General features: G+C 52.7%; 1 protein-coding gene across 2 annotated transcripts in view; it reads left to right on the top strand.

Moving 5' to 3' along the window:
- Nucleotides 1-13,382, top strand: part of ZBTB16 (zinc finger and BTB domain containing 16) — a 189,254-nt gene that overhangs the window by 86,355 nt on the left and 89,517 nt on the right. Inside the window, exons 3-4 of one of the 2 annotated variants that reach the window (XM_032641501.1) lie at nt 5,747-5,843; nt 11,258-11,355. In XM_032641501.1, the coding sequence (XP_032497392.1) occupies nt 5,747-5,765 (19 nt within the window). In that variant the 3' untranslated portion in view covers nt 5,766-5,843; nt 11,258-11,355. Of the gene's footprint in view, nt 1-5,746; nt 5,844-11,257; nt 11,356-13,382 lie in introns of those variants that run through there. The other variant, XM_032641502.1, reaches the window with a different exon arrangement.

The raw sequence follows: 13,382 nt of genomic DNA, 5'->3' as shown, positions 1-13,382 counted from the left end.
GAGAGAGCCCGTTGCTGAAGTACATAAGCTTTTTCCTCTGTCAGTTGCGTTTCGACTCGGAGAGGTGAGCGAGGCCAGGTGAGGTTCTCTTACCACTGGGTTTAAGGGTTCTTTACTGCTTTGAAGACAGAGCATTGTCAGAGCCTGTGAAGGGGTTCCCCTCATACAGTGCCCACATGGGAGGGAGACACGGTAGCACATCAGGGTCAGCGGGCAGGTCCTGACCAAGAGCGGGGCGAGAGGTTTGCACGGGGCTGTGTTCCCATGGTAAGTAGAGGGCCTTGGAGAGTACTGACTCCCATGGGGCAGCAGGCTTTTGAGAAAGTAGGATCATTTAGACCATCGTTGGGAGCTGACTCGCAGACTCTCCTGTCTTGTCCTTGTCTGTTCTGAGTAGACTGTCACAGGATCAGAAAGCAAAAGATCAAGCATTGGGGTGACTTCTGCATGTGGGGCAGCTCAGACCAAGTAGAGGGGGTGAGTTGGAAGGACCTTCAGAGCCTCTGGAGCTGGAGTGTTGGTGGGGGCAGGGGATAGAGTCACTCAGGGTGAGAACAAAGAGCACATCGTCTTATAAAGGCCCTTCCTTATAGGATGGCTTCCCCACTGCATCTTTCCTCGTGCAAAAGTGGGTAGTTCCCTCCACTCACTTTCCCTCATAACAGATCCTAGTTTTCAGTGCTGGTGTGGTGTGCTCAGCAAAACTGATATGGCAGGCACTTCCCTCTCCCCAGGGGCACAGCAAAGAAGGGCAGCCCTTGGGTTATTGGAACAGAATTCCCTCTGTAGACTTTCTTACCTATTGGTCTGTTCTCACTGCCATTTGTCTCCAGGCAGAGAACTTGGGAGGAAATGGAACATTGGTGGTGCTGGGCCTTGAACCCCTCTTTCTCAGACAAGCAGCGCTGCTGGCCCTTCTAGACTTCTCCCCTTAGTCTTTGGCTGTGTGGGATACAGGAAGGCCTAGCTTCTCCTGCAGCGTGTAGTACAGAGGGCGCCCCTTAGGGAACAGCTGTTGTAGTCAGCTGTCCCTGGAGGCTGAGGGTGGGGGAGGATGGAGTCTGGCATGAGTCTCTCCCTGCTGCCACTTTTTCTGCTGTTGTCTTCTAGCGGGCTGGGGAGACGAAGACTCATCCCGAGGGTGAGGTTGGTCTGAAGCTCAGGCTTTATGCGGCTATGAGGTTGCCGTTGGCCTTCCTTGTGTGGACTTCGGGGGCACAGGATGAGGTTGGAGGCTGCCCATGAAGCTCCTGTGCTTGGACTAGTGTTCAGATGAGAGGAGGATGCCTGGACCCCACCTCAGATGGAGGAATTTCTTTAGCAGCGTCGAGCAGTCACTTCTCAACTAGGCCCTATAAATAAAAGGAAAGATAAACACGGCTTCTGCTACTATATAGTTACAGTCTGAAGCAGATGAGTTTTTATGAACTTTCAGTCTCACAGCAGGACGAAAGTGGTTTGAATGAGTGTGTAGCTTGCTAGCTCGGTTTTACCAGTGAGAGTCGTGTGGTTGAGAATCAGTGAGAAGGAATGTGTCCTTCCCTCCAGTTACTTGTTAAAAGGTTTGTATTTGCTTACCTCTGTTTTCCCATAATGATTCAGTTCTCTTGAGACAATAGCTAGAAACCCATTAGAGGTTAATTTTTTCTTTGTCTTTTTGGACAAAATCGAAAACCTGTTACCTTCAGGATGAGTTTACCCAGTGGGCCAGGTGTGGTCACAGTTGGGGAGCACCTGAGCCTGCTCCCCAAGAGCGGGTGGTGGGGCCCTGAAGCCTGTGGGGAATGGACGTTCCTCTGAGCCCAGCATGGAGTTGCTTGGGGCATCTAGAACTGTGTTTCAAAACAGTGTTCAACACTATTGCTTCTCAGAGAAGAGAGTGTGAAAACCAAGGCAGCATACGTAGAAAGGTGCAAAGATGTCCCCAGCTGTCCTCCTTTCCTGTGTTATCGTGGAGGCTGTTGACCTCAGATGACCATGAGTAGTTTGACCTTGTGAAAAGGCAGGGCCGGCCTGGGAAACTACGAGTGTGTGTGGAGAGGAAGAAGGAGGCGGACGGAATTTCCATTTTCATCAGAACGCTTGCAGCGGCATTGTGTGGCGGCAGAGGTGGTAAGAGTTGGGGTCCAGGGTGACAGACCCTGAGATCCTGCAGTTTGTGCTTTCACTCTGGAAACCAGTTGCGATTCTGTTTCCACATTGGCCATTCCTCAGCCCGTGCCATAGAAGGTCTGTTGGTGGTCCTTGCATGCACTCAGATTCTTCTCTGCCATTTCCCTTTGCTTTGGATTAGAAGTCTCTACCTCTTCACATCCATCCCTTGGTGTCTGAACAATAATGACAGGGATGGGTGAACCGGCACTGGCTCAGTTGAGCTCCAGGCCTGGGAGCTGTTCCCTTTTTCTCTTCTGAACTTGCTGTGCTTTGCCCTGGTCCCTCCGCCAGTGAGGCAGGACCTTTGTCCTCGAACTACACGTGGGATCACTTGGATGCCATGCTCGCCTCTGGGAACCCGTGCAGGGCACTGAGTTAGTGGGTCAGGTGCAAGGCAGTCTCCTTACCCCAAGGATTGGGCAGGAGAGGACACCCATGTCTCTGAAGGCTGCAAGGTGCGTGCGTGGCAGCAGAATGGTTCCAAAGAAAGGCTGGTCGTGAGTTCTGGAAGTTTCTTTCACTGAAAGATCACAGATGAGTAAAGGAGGGAACTCAGGTCATCTGGATTAGAAGGTTTCAAAATGAGTAGATATCTGGGAATGGGTGTCAGTTTTTAACTTGGGCTGTCCTAGCCTGACTGCCCGGGTGTCATGAGACATCACACAGTGGAACGTGGCTCAGAGAGATAATAGTGCCCCTCAGAGGAATTCCTTGGAGGCTGGGTAAAAGGACATGGGTAAGACTTTGGAATAATAAAGTTTTGACACCATGAGGAACCAGAACCTTAGATATCACCCATCACTTTACAGGTGAAAAAATGCAGACAGATCGTGATAGCATGGTTTGTCTAAGGTCACAAAGCAAGTTAATGGCCAAGTTAGGACCAAAATCCAGGTCTTCTGGCTGCTCAACTGGCATACTTCCCCGAATCCTGCTCCCTCTGTAGTAGAGGGCAAGAGTGCATCACCTTACACACCACGCCAATCCAGTTGGTCAAGAAAGCCACTGACACCAGTTGCCAGGCAAATCCGTTTGCACCAAACAAAACAAAACAAAACAACGGTAGGGTTACCCAGATGAGAGACTTGATCCGAAACCTGCAGGGAGAAGAGATGGGAGCCCAAGAGCCAGGGTGAAGATGCTCATCCTGGTGGTGACTGCTGAAACCTGAAGCCTGGCCACTCCAGTGTCCTTTGGGAAAACAAATCTGAGTGTGTGTTTGTCCTCGTCTTCCTCCTGACAGCCACCCCAGAGGTGGGCACCCCTGGAAGCATTAGTGAAGGGACTTCCCTGGGGGTCCAGTGGTTGAGACTCTGCGCTCCCAGTGCAGGGGGCCCAGGTTTGATCCCTGGTCAGGGATCTAGATCCTGCGTGCCGCAACTGAAAGATCCTGCATGCTGCAACAAAGATCCCACGTGCTGCAGCGAAGATCCGGCGCAGCCAAATAATAAATATTTTATTTTGAAAAAAGCATTAGTGAAGAAAAAGATGGAGATAAATAAGACTGCAACCCACATGCTGCCATCTCCCTGACCTGACCATGAACTTGTGTACAAGGGTCACCTGTGGAACCACTTGTGAACAGAGCTTTTGCTGCTCCACGGAACAGCTCTTAGGAAGGCAAACCTTTGCCATGCCCAGGCAAGTGACAGGCATACTCAGCTCCAGTGTGTGCACATGTATTATGCGTGCATACACACACAGACATGCCTGGGTACGTATTTTAAACCATGCTTTGCCCAGAATGCTATTAGGACATGTCCCAGTGCCCCAGCATTGTGAAATATGTTTAGAGTTGAGAATGTTCAGTGAAAATGTTCTGTACCGTTACTATTTCTCAATTGGGATGGATCAGCCTTGGCCGGGGATCAGATAACATGGGGGTGGGGTGCACGACAGTGTCATGGATGAGGGTGTGTGTGCACTTGTGATTGAGAAATCATTTGTTGTCTTTGGCAAAGGGGTAAAGGGAAAGCAAGCAAACACGACTGTGATTGAGAAAGAGTTCTGTGAAGGGGCCTGGGCCTGATCACTGTCAGAAGCTGCACACAGCGGACCCCTATGCTGTCTTCAAGCCACTAGACTGCCACCCATACTCATCCCGGGGCCCACAGGGTATTGACGCACCTCTGGGTTCTTGTGGGATTTGGAAGGTGCTGGCAGTGGGTGGCTTGGTTTAGCTCTGTGATCTGGACAGCAGATCTGGGCACCACTGGCTTGAGTGAATAATCCTCCCCTTCCCTACCTGCATTCATCTAATATCAGTACCGGCAGCCCTCCAGCCTTTGACTGTGGTCCTAACACATCAACATCCTGACTGCAGTGGGCTGTTGGCTCTAAGGGTGCCCACCTGCCGGCCCCATCGCCCTCAGCTCCTGTCTCTGGCTGCCACTGCCTGTCCCCTTCCTCAGGGCTGAGGCCCCTGGGGAGGCGGCAGGCAAGGCGCAGAGACAGGGTGGGGTGGATCCTGTATCCGGCAGAGGCATGGACAGGCCTGAGAACAGGAGTGGGAGTGGGAGGAAAGGCAGAGTTCTGGGCCAGATGGCCCCCTGGCCATCCCGTGACCCAGACTCTCCCAGCACCTCCCCACCAGCCGCCTGCTTCCCTGCCTCTGACCAGCTCTGTTGCTGGCTCCTGACTGAGTGGCGGGGTCTGGTGGGAAAGGCCCCAGGCTGGGATTTGGGGTCGGAAGAGGGTTGCAGCCTGGGCCTGCGACCAGGGGTTACCAGGGCCTCTGTCTTCCTGGGGTGGTCATGGGTGCCAGGTTCACCTCACAGAATAAATGAGATAACGTACGTGGAAGTTCTTGGGAAAGCCGAAACCGACGACTGCCACCTTCTCTTTATAGTGTGATGTTACCTGGTTTCTTCAAACCTTTCTTTCTGCCAGGGCTCATCCTCTGGCCAGATGTAGAGGGGAAACACTTTGACAGCTGGGCCTTTGGGGAAGGTTTTGTGTGTTGGAGAGTGACTGCCGTTTTGAGAACCTCTGGGTGCCCCGAGAGAGGGGCATCTTTTGTCCACGAAGACATCAGTTCGCTAATAAGCTGTGATGTGCCAGTCACTGTGTGGGAGCTGGGCTGTGAGAGAGAGCAGGTACGGGGCAGCCCTCCCGGGTCAGCGGTCTCTTGGGGGAGCCGGGTATATGCACAATGCAGCACGGTGAGGGCCGTGCTGCGAGTGAAGTAAGCAGAGGCGCCTCTGCCTCCGCGTATGGTTTGTGCTAGTTCATGAGGATTATGTCTGTCTGACTGGCCTGGTGCTTCCTCTTTCCTCTCTCCACAATTGAATCTGATTTTTCTTCTTGGTCTATGTGCCAGTGGATGAAGAAGTAGGAAGTGCCCTATTCTTCTAGCCCTTGGACAAGACCGGGAATAGATGCTTCCTTGGCAGCCTTCCATGGAAAGGGGGCTTCCGGCTGTCGTGGATCCAGGGATATGTCTCCGTCAGCGCCCGTCTCCAGCTCCCCTGCTCTCCATCTCCCTTCCTCTTGCTCACCTGCCACAGGCATGGCTGCCAAGCCCCCAGGTAGGGGTGGGCCTGCTTTCTGTCCAGCCACAGCAGCAGCAACCTGTCTTTTCCTTTCCCTACAGGAAGCTGCACAGTGGATGAAGACGTACGGGTGTGAGCTCTGCGGAAAGCGGTTCCTGGATAGTTTGCGACTGAGAATGCACTTACTGGCTCATTCAGGTAGGCGAGGATGCCCTGACTGGCCTGTGGCAGCACGGGCACCCACCTGCTGCCCACTTTCGCCCCCACCCAGAGCATGGCTATCCCCACTGCCAGCCGGGGCTTGGTCCACCTCATCCTGTGGATGCTCCGTCCAGGCTCCTGGAGCAAAAAGTCCATCGTGACCATGTGACCGTCCGGATGAGCGCATCGTCCCGCTCTCCTGGGCTTCCTGGGGCTTTGTTGGTACCCAGCGCCCTGTGTGATCCACCTTCCAAAGTAGACTGCAGTTTCATTAGCAGAACAGTTGTGGAATTAGTTCTCGCTGTCTAATGAATCTGACTATTGGGTTCACTAATTATACAGGAGCCTTTAATTAAATAGATATAGAAAGGTTGGAACACAAAGCTAGTTACAGCGTGCTGTCTTTTGCAAGTTAATTTTATCCAATTCTAGTGGGGTCGACTCGGCGGCTGCTGGTATTTTTGCTCGTGTTTGAGCAAAGCTTCTGTGCCCCGTGAGGCGTGGAGAGGGGAAAGCACTGACATGCAGCGTGCCCAGGCGTTCTCGGTGGAGGGAAGGATACAGCAGGTCCAGGGCTGCTGCTTTGAGGCCAAGCCATCGCCTGGGTTCAGTTGCAGAGGTCACCGCACTTCCTTGCTGGGGCCAGTGCTCTTTTCCCTCTAACTCCCTTGCCTTTCAGCCTTGGAGTCACGTTTTGGGGGAGAAGAGAGGGCTGTCTTCTTACTCGGTCTTGCTGTCTCCCGTCTGTCTAGTCCATGGTCGGTGTCTGCTCTTCCTTTCCCATTTTGCCTCCAGCAAGTGGCCCCCCAGGCGGTTGGTGGTTCAAAGTGTTTGTGAAATGAGCCTGCTTTGGGGTTGGGCAGATCTCCATCTGTGTGACCTTGGGCAGGTTTGTCTTCTGAACCCCCAGTTTCTGTATCTGTAAAGGGCAGGTGTTGCCAACTCACATCAGTTAGGTAACAGGATGTATGACGAAGGCGTCTATAGTGCACTCCTTACCGTACAGTGGCTGCTTCTGCTTCCACCTCACCTCCCTCCCTTTCCCCAGTTCTGAAGTTGTCGTTCGGGAGCGTTCCCATCACCGTACTCCTGTTGAGGACAGTCTAGCTGCTTATAGTCTGTCCTCACTGCCTCCATCGCCTTGGTCATGGAAGTGCCATTCGGTAGCTTTGTATATGCTTCCGCTCGCCACCGCCTCACTGCAGAGCCCCTGTGCCTCCGCGCTGCATGGGGTGCTGTCACTCTCCCTGGCCTTCATGGCCCTTCGTCAAGTGCCCTAACTCCTTCTCACTTCCCAGTCTTCCCTCTTCCAGATCCAAAGATTGGGCCGCACCGGGCCACTGTCTATCTCGCTGTACCCCGTGTCTTTGTGTTCCATTGCTCCTCCCCGTGGGGCCTCCCCTCCCCGACACCTGGCCCCTCAGAGCCATCCTCACCCCCCCCACCTGCCCCACGTTGGCCCCGAGTCCTGGGCCCAGGCGCTTCTGCGCTTGGCATCTGCCTGGTACCCGTGCACTCTTTTTATTTTTATAACTTGCACCTCCAATCTTTTTGCTCCCCCTTCACCTTTGCAGGTTGTTGAGGGTTTAGTGGGGGAGTTTCGTGAGCTGTCTGCCCACAGGTCAGCCACCCTCCCCCAGAACAGAGTGTGGGTCTTCCATTTCATTTGCTCCGTGCTCCAGCCCCCTGTGTGGTCTCTGACTACGTGCCATCGGAAGCTTCCGCGTGGGTAGCATAGCCTGCGGTTGAAGCTTCCTCGCCCTCTCGGTAACTCAGCCTGGGAAGCACCCTTTCTCCTTACTGTTTCTTTGAGTCTAGTGCACTAGCCGGACTCGTGTGCTTGTCCACACTGTGTGTGGACCAGCACAGCTCGCTTTCCAAGCTCTGTGGCTTTGTTCACCCGCTTCCCTCTGCGTGGAATAACCCATCGCCAGTCTTCCCAGATCTTCCAAGGCCCCTTCCACAATGTCATCCTCAACTGTTCCTCACATCCGGCCAGAAGCAATTGAGCCTTCTCCTGGGGTCCATATTTTTTTTATCCAAAGCTGTCTTTGGACCCAATCTTTCTTCTCTGTATTATCGTTATTCATGGAATTGCCTTATCTCCTCCTGCTTGGGAATCAGGGTTAGGAATTTGGGCATCTATCTCCTGACCATGTGACCTTGGGCAAGAAATGTAAACCCTCTGAGCCTCCAAACAGAAGGCTCCCGTTAGACGCTTCGCACTCTGTCCGATACACGATAGGCTCTCAGTAAATGTAACTTCCCTTTCCCTCTGTTCCCCTAATAGACTGGAATAAGCTACTTGGGAACAGGGTCTGTCCCCATTATGTGCAGCACATTACCTGGCATGGTACTGGAGTCTATAGATCTTGGTTGAATGGATGACTGCAGCCTGGGAGGCCGGGCAACTCAAGGAAACTCGTCTCCCACTGGGTCTCTCCTGCAATAGGAAGTGTTTAGACTGTGTCCCAGGGGTTCACTGGAGGGCAGCCAGGAGCCCACTGGCTGAGTGTGAGTTAGCCGAGGTCTCCATCGTGAAGCCCAACACTTCAGCGGCATTGGCAGAGCCGGTGGAGTGGCAGAGAGAGGAGGAGCTGCTTACGCACATTCAGGGGGTGCAGAGCCCCCGCTTCTGACAAGATGAGTGACTTTGCACCACCCCATGACCGAGATGCTAGTTCAAGGTCCCACAGTCTTGTATGGATACCCTGGCAGCTTTGGGAGCTGGGGCCTATTTTCTTAACTTTTCCTGTCTGTCGCTGAAGTCTGTGCAAATGATTTGTCCCTCTGAAATTCACTTGCCACTGCCCTTATAAAAGAGGATTCGGTGATGGGGGAGGTATGATGGGTCACAGCAGGGCCTTAATCCACCCTTGCAGACAGCTCATAGCCTGCTTCAACTCTGCTATTTCTGTGCTCTGTTTTTTTTCTCTGGTCCCATATATCTCTCACCCCTGCGCCAGGATGGCTTGAAAATAAAGCAGCAACAAGGGCTTCGTGAGGCTAGATCCCGAATTGTTTGCCCCCCTGTTAAACAGCGAAGGCCCTGAGGCCTCTAGAGAGACCTGACCATGTCAGGGAGGTGGGGTCAGAGGGCCCGGGCCGGTGGTGCCAGGTCTTCTCCTCCGGATTCCAGTAGCAGAAGTTGGGATTTACCTGTTCCGGTTCCTCCCCCAGTTGCACGATAACAGACCTTTGTGAGGTCTTAGAGGAGACATTTGATTAGATGACATGAGATTTTCTTGCTGCTCTGTTTTGAAGGCTCCATGCAGGGAGCCAGCAGCCAGGATGGCCCCTGAGCGTCTGTAGCGCGGACCCACCTTACACAAGGTCACCGGGGGGTTGGAGCAGCCGTGCAGAGCATCATGGAACAAGAGTTGCTCCACAGCCCTAGGGACTGTGTTTTAAAAAGGGGTCAGGCCGTGGTGAAGGGAGTCTGGGCTCTGGGTTGGGGTCAGGGAGCTCCTGGCTTCCCCTAAATATTGTCACTGCCCAGGAGAGGCTCATTCCTGCTGTCTCTCCTTCTTTGCAGGGCTGCACGGGCTCTGCGCGCTTGTTGCCCTGCCCCCTCTTGGCGAGCGGCCTGTGTTTGTTATCGTGGTTCTGGCGCTGGGCCAGGCCTGGCTGGGGGCCAGCCTTGTGGGTAGTGGGTACAGTGAGTGCTGAGCCAGGTTTGTCATCATACACGATTAATTTTTTTTTTTCTCATCTGGTAGGGGTGGGGTGAAGGAGGAGGAAAGGAGGAGTTTCTCTGATGCTTGAGTACAGGCCTCATTGAATTCTGCGGAGATACTGTTTCTCAAAGGATAAAACGCTCTGGCTCACTCTCCCCCCCAGCTTTCCTCTTTCTCGAATTGTCTTCCCTCCTCTCTTCCATGTTTCCCTGTCCGAGGAAATCAGCCTGTATAAGATCGACACTGTGCGGTCTTATTTTCAGTGACTGGAATACCAGATTTATACTCTTAAATCAGTTTTCATTGTGTTGAAACTGACAATTTGTTTAATTAGAAGTTTGCCCTGTAGGAGGCCCTTCTTAGAGACAATTCTCTTTCTCTCTCTCTCTCTCTCTCTTTCTCTTTTCTCTTTTCAGACCCTAAATGGTAGTAGGAATGTTCAGCTTAATTGAAGTTTTGATTTCGATTTGAGTGCGTTAACTAACCAAATGTTTATGAGATATACCTGATGATAACAATAAGTTTAAATTAAGGAACAATAACCTAACTCACTCACTAATGAGACTGATCTGGCCAGACCCTGCATTCTCAGAGGTGGTTTGGGGATCAGGAAGTCCGAGCCTTGAGAAAGAGATTTGGGGTGAGAAAAGTGACCGCTAGAACGCTTTGCAAAGCTGCCCCTTCTGGAGCATGAATCTTGGGCGGAGGATAGTGCAGGGAGCCGGGGAAGAATCCCAGCCCCTCTGCATCCCCGGATCCCTCTGAAGTCTCCTGCCCATCCTTTGCTGCTCCATTCCTCGTGGGAGCATCTGTGACCCTCTGTCTCTTTGCCACTCCTTGTTCTTACTTAAGAGAACATCCTAGCTCTGGATGTCCATGCAGAAACCACAGACTCGGGCGATGACTCGAGTTGGTCCTGCGATTTGCTCAGGTAACGTCTCCCATTAGGTAGTGTTTCCCACAGCTTGGCCTAATGTGCTGGTGGATTATAACTGAGCACACCCAGAACGGCTTGCCCCTGTTTTTGCCTTGGCCGCATGCTATTTAGAGGCTTGCATGTTTCTGTGGCCTGCTTCTGTTCTGGGAGTGTCATTCATTTCTGGAGCCGGCAGATGCATCGGGCTCTGTGTACTTAACACTGGAGAAGAGGCAGCACCCCTACCCTCCGGGCGCTTAGGTCTAGTAGGAGAGATGTTTGACTGTAAAGTTATAAAAGAAGGTGGTGTGTGCTGAATGCCAAGAAAGAGTTCTAGGAGGAATTCAAGGAGGAAGGGGGCTCCTGGGAGAAGGTGGTAGAATGGATTTCTGAGAGCACCTGGTGGGGGCAGCCCACGCCGCCTGGGGTGACGCGCAGTGCAGCTGGGCCTGTAGGCTGGGCGTGGGGGGAGGAGGGGGCAGGGTTTAGAAGGGAGGAGCCGGGCAAGATTGCAAGCAAAACCATTGCAAGCAAAATGATTTGCATTTTACCTAGGGCACTCAAAAGTGCTGAAAGATTGGATAAGGAAAGGACACTTTCATTCCTCTGGAATAGAAAGGACTGTTGGGCTTTTTGATGCACACTAGGCTGGAGTAGAGGGTGCATAAGACTCTCGGGGAAATGGCGGGACAGGCAGTCAGTCCCGGGGCGCGGCTGGAGGGGGGCATGGCCTGTGCCTCTTGCAGTGGTTAGGGGCACACAGCCCTTCTTTGGGGGGATCCCATCCTGCATGCTCCCTCCTCCTCACCCTTCTCCAGGCACTGTGAGCCTTGGCTATTGAGAAACACCCCGATACCAGACGCCTCGCCACTGTCAGAGCCACCAGGAAGGAGCGTGGTCTTTGGCTGACAGATCTTCTGATTCCAGCAGCAGCATGGTATGGCCAGGACATATCATCTGGGGCCAGGTCACCGTCTGGCGGGGAAAAGGGCAGGAGGGGTTGGGGTCAGAAACCAGATTGGTTCTCTCATGCTTTCCCCTGATCAGATGGAAGAAACAAAATTTCACGAGATGTCGAAGATCTGTGGGTTGTACTTGTCCCCCTTTTTTCTCTTTTGGGAATACTAAGCTTTGAGGTTCAGGGTCCTTCTTCCCAAAGACACAGAATGTGTGGGGGAACGAGGTAACTGGATTATGCCCTGGGACTGCGAGGCGGGGAGATGAGCTGTTCCCCGTGACGATGATGGAGAGGAATCTCAGGATGCAAAGATGGCTTCTCCTGACCTTGCAGCTTCTTCCTCTCACTCCCCCCTCTCTTCCCAGATCAGGCATCTGCTAAAAGCAAGAGACTGGGGTTATCCAGGCAGCTTGGAACCCAGGGTCCATTTGCTCCCTCTCTGCTCACTCCCTTCTTCTGGTTGGCTTTCTGCCATCAGGGTAAAACCAGGAGATAACCAAGAAGAAACTTCTCAGGACCTCAGCCTCACTCAACATGCCTGCAGAGCTGGGCACGATGGAGGGTTTGGGTTAAGATGGGATGTGAGTGGTTCAGAGCCTGCCTTCCCCTTGGTCCTCTTGGGTGATGGGGGCACAGGAAGAGGGAAGAGAAGCTACGTTCCCCGGCTCTCTCTCCAGCACGCTCCCCTCTCTCCCTCCCTGCTCTGAACCTGGCCTGCTTCCCGAACTTTTTCCCAGAGTGGTGTCGTCACCGGCCTGCCGGCAGGTCTGGATGTTCTGCCAGCATTCCAGAGAGTTTATGATCGCTTGCAGATGTGCCTCCAAGAACACACTGTACCCAAAGCAGAAATTAACGCAGCCTTGACTGCTGTCCAAGCCCGTACACGGGAGAGACGAGAAAGAAAACAAAAACTGTTTAGTGCTGTTTATAAATTATATACTGGCTGATGAAAAATACATTTCTTCCCCCTCTCCTCCCCATTCCTCGCTGTCCCCCACCCCCGCCCCTTCTCCCTTTCTGCCTCAAGAGCCTAAAAGGAGACCAGAAGAATATGGCTTTGCCTTTTAGCTCCCGTTTTGGCGGAGAACCGAAACCCCGCTGCTGGTTCACAGCCAGGGTATTTTTCCCCTTTACCTGATGAAATATACTGGTGTTTCCAGCCCAGATGGGGTGTTTTTGGTTTTGTTTTCTGGGTTGGGTTTTTTTTTTTTTTTTTTTTTTTTGGGCAAGGATGTTGTTTACAGCAAGTGACAGGTCCTGTGATGGCATTGGGTGCGATGCTGGCCCCCGGGCAGATAAAGCCCACCCATTTCCCCACTGCAGTGCTGCTGGAGGTGTGTGCCTGGGTCCCCCGGCCCTGAAGATGTCAGGTTGGGCCAGCTGTACAGAGAAAGTTCGGAAAGTTCATCGCAGGTCATTGTATTAAACAGTGTTTTCACCACTTCTCTCCCACCCCTTCGCCTACAGCCCCTGTGTGAAAAGGGGGTTCACAATAGCCCTCCCCCCAAATACACATCTCTCCCTCCATATGGTGCCTTAGCAGGGGTTTGGGAAACTCGTGCATCTGCCCCTCTGGAGCCCAGCCTCTCCCCCTAGGCTTGAGTGCCCCCTCCCAATTTATTCAATAAATTCGTTTCCACATTATGTCTATCCATTTACATGGCTTTTGTGTTTTTTAATACTGCTAATGTTTATCATTTGCCCAACAGGCTCGACAGATTTTGCTTCCTGTAGAGCATCGAGGCTTTAGAGCCCCCTCGTTGCTAAGTAGCAGTCTCCCTGTACTGTAATGGGCTGATTTTGTATTCCGTTCAGCGCTGTATCTTATTTTTGTATGCAAGACAAAGTGTTTTGATGGAGGACGATTGCGGCAGTGTCTGGAGGCTGTTTGGAGTTTTATGGGCTGTACAGTACACTGTGTGCTCTCCGAACAGAACACAGGCTGTTGCATTTTGGATTGGATTTGTCATTTTTCCCCCCTAAGA

Source organism: Phocoena sinus, chromosome 8 (genome assembly GCF_008692025.1).
Source record: "Phocoena sinus isolate mPhoSin1 chromosome 8, mPhoSin1.pri, whole genome shotgun sequence".
NCBI classification, from domain to species: domain Eukaryota; kingdom Metazoa; phylum Chordata; class Mammalia; order Artiodactyla; family Phocoenidae; genus Phocoena; species Phocoena sinus.
The sequence above is the reverse complement of the archived record's forward strand: the minus strand, read 5'-3'. Positions and strand labels throughout refer to the sequence as shown.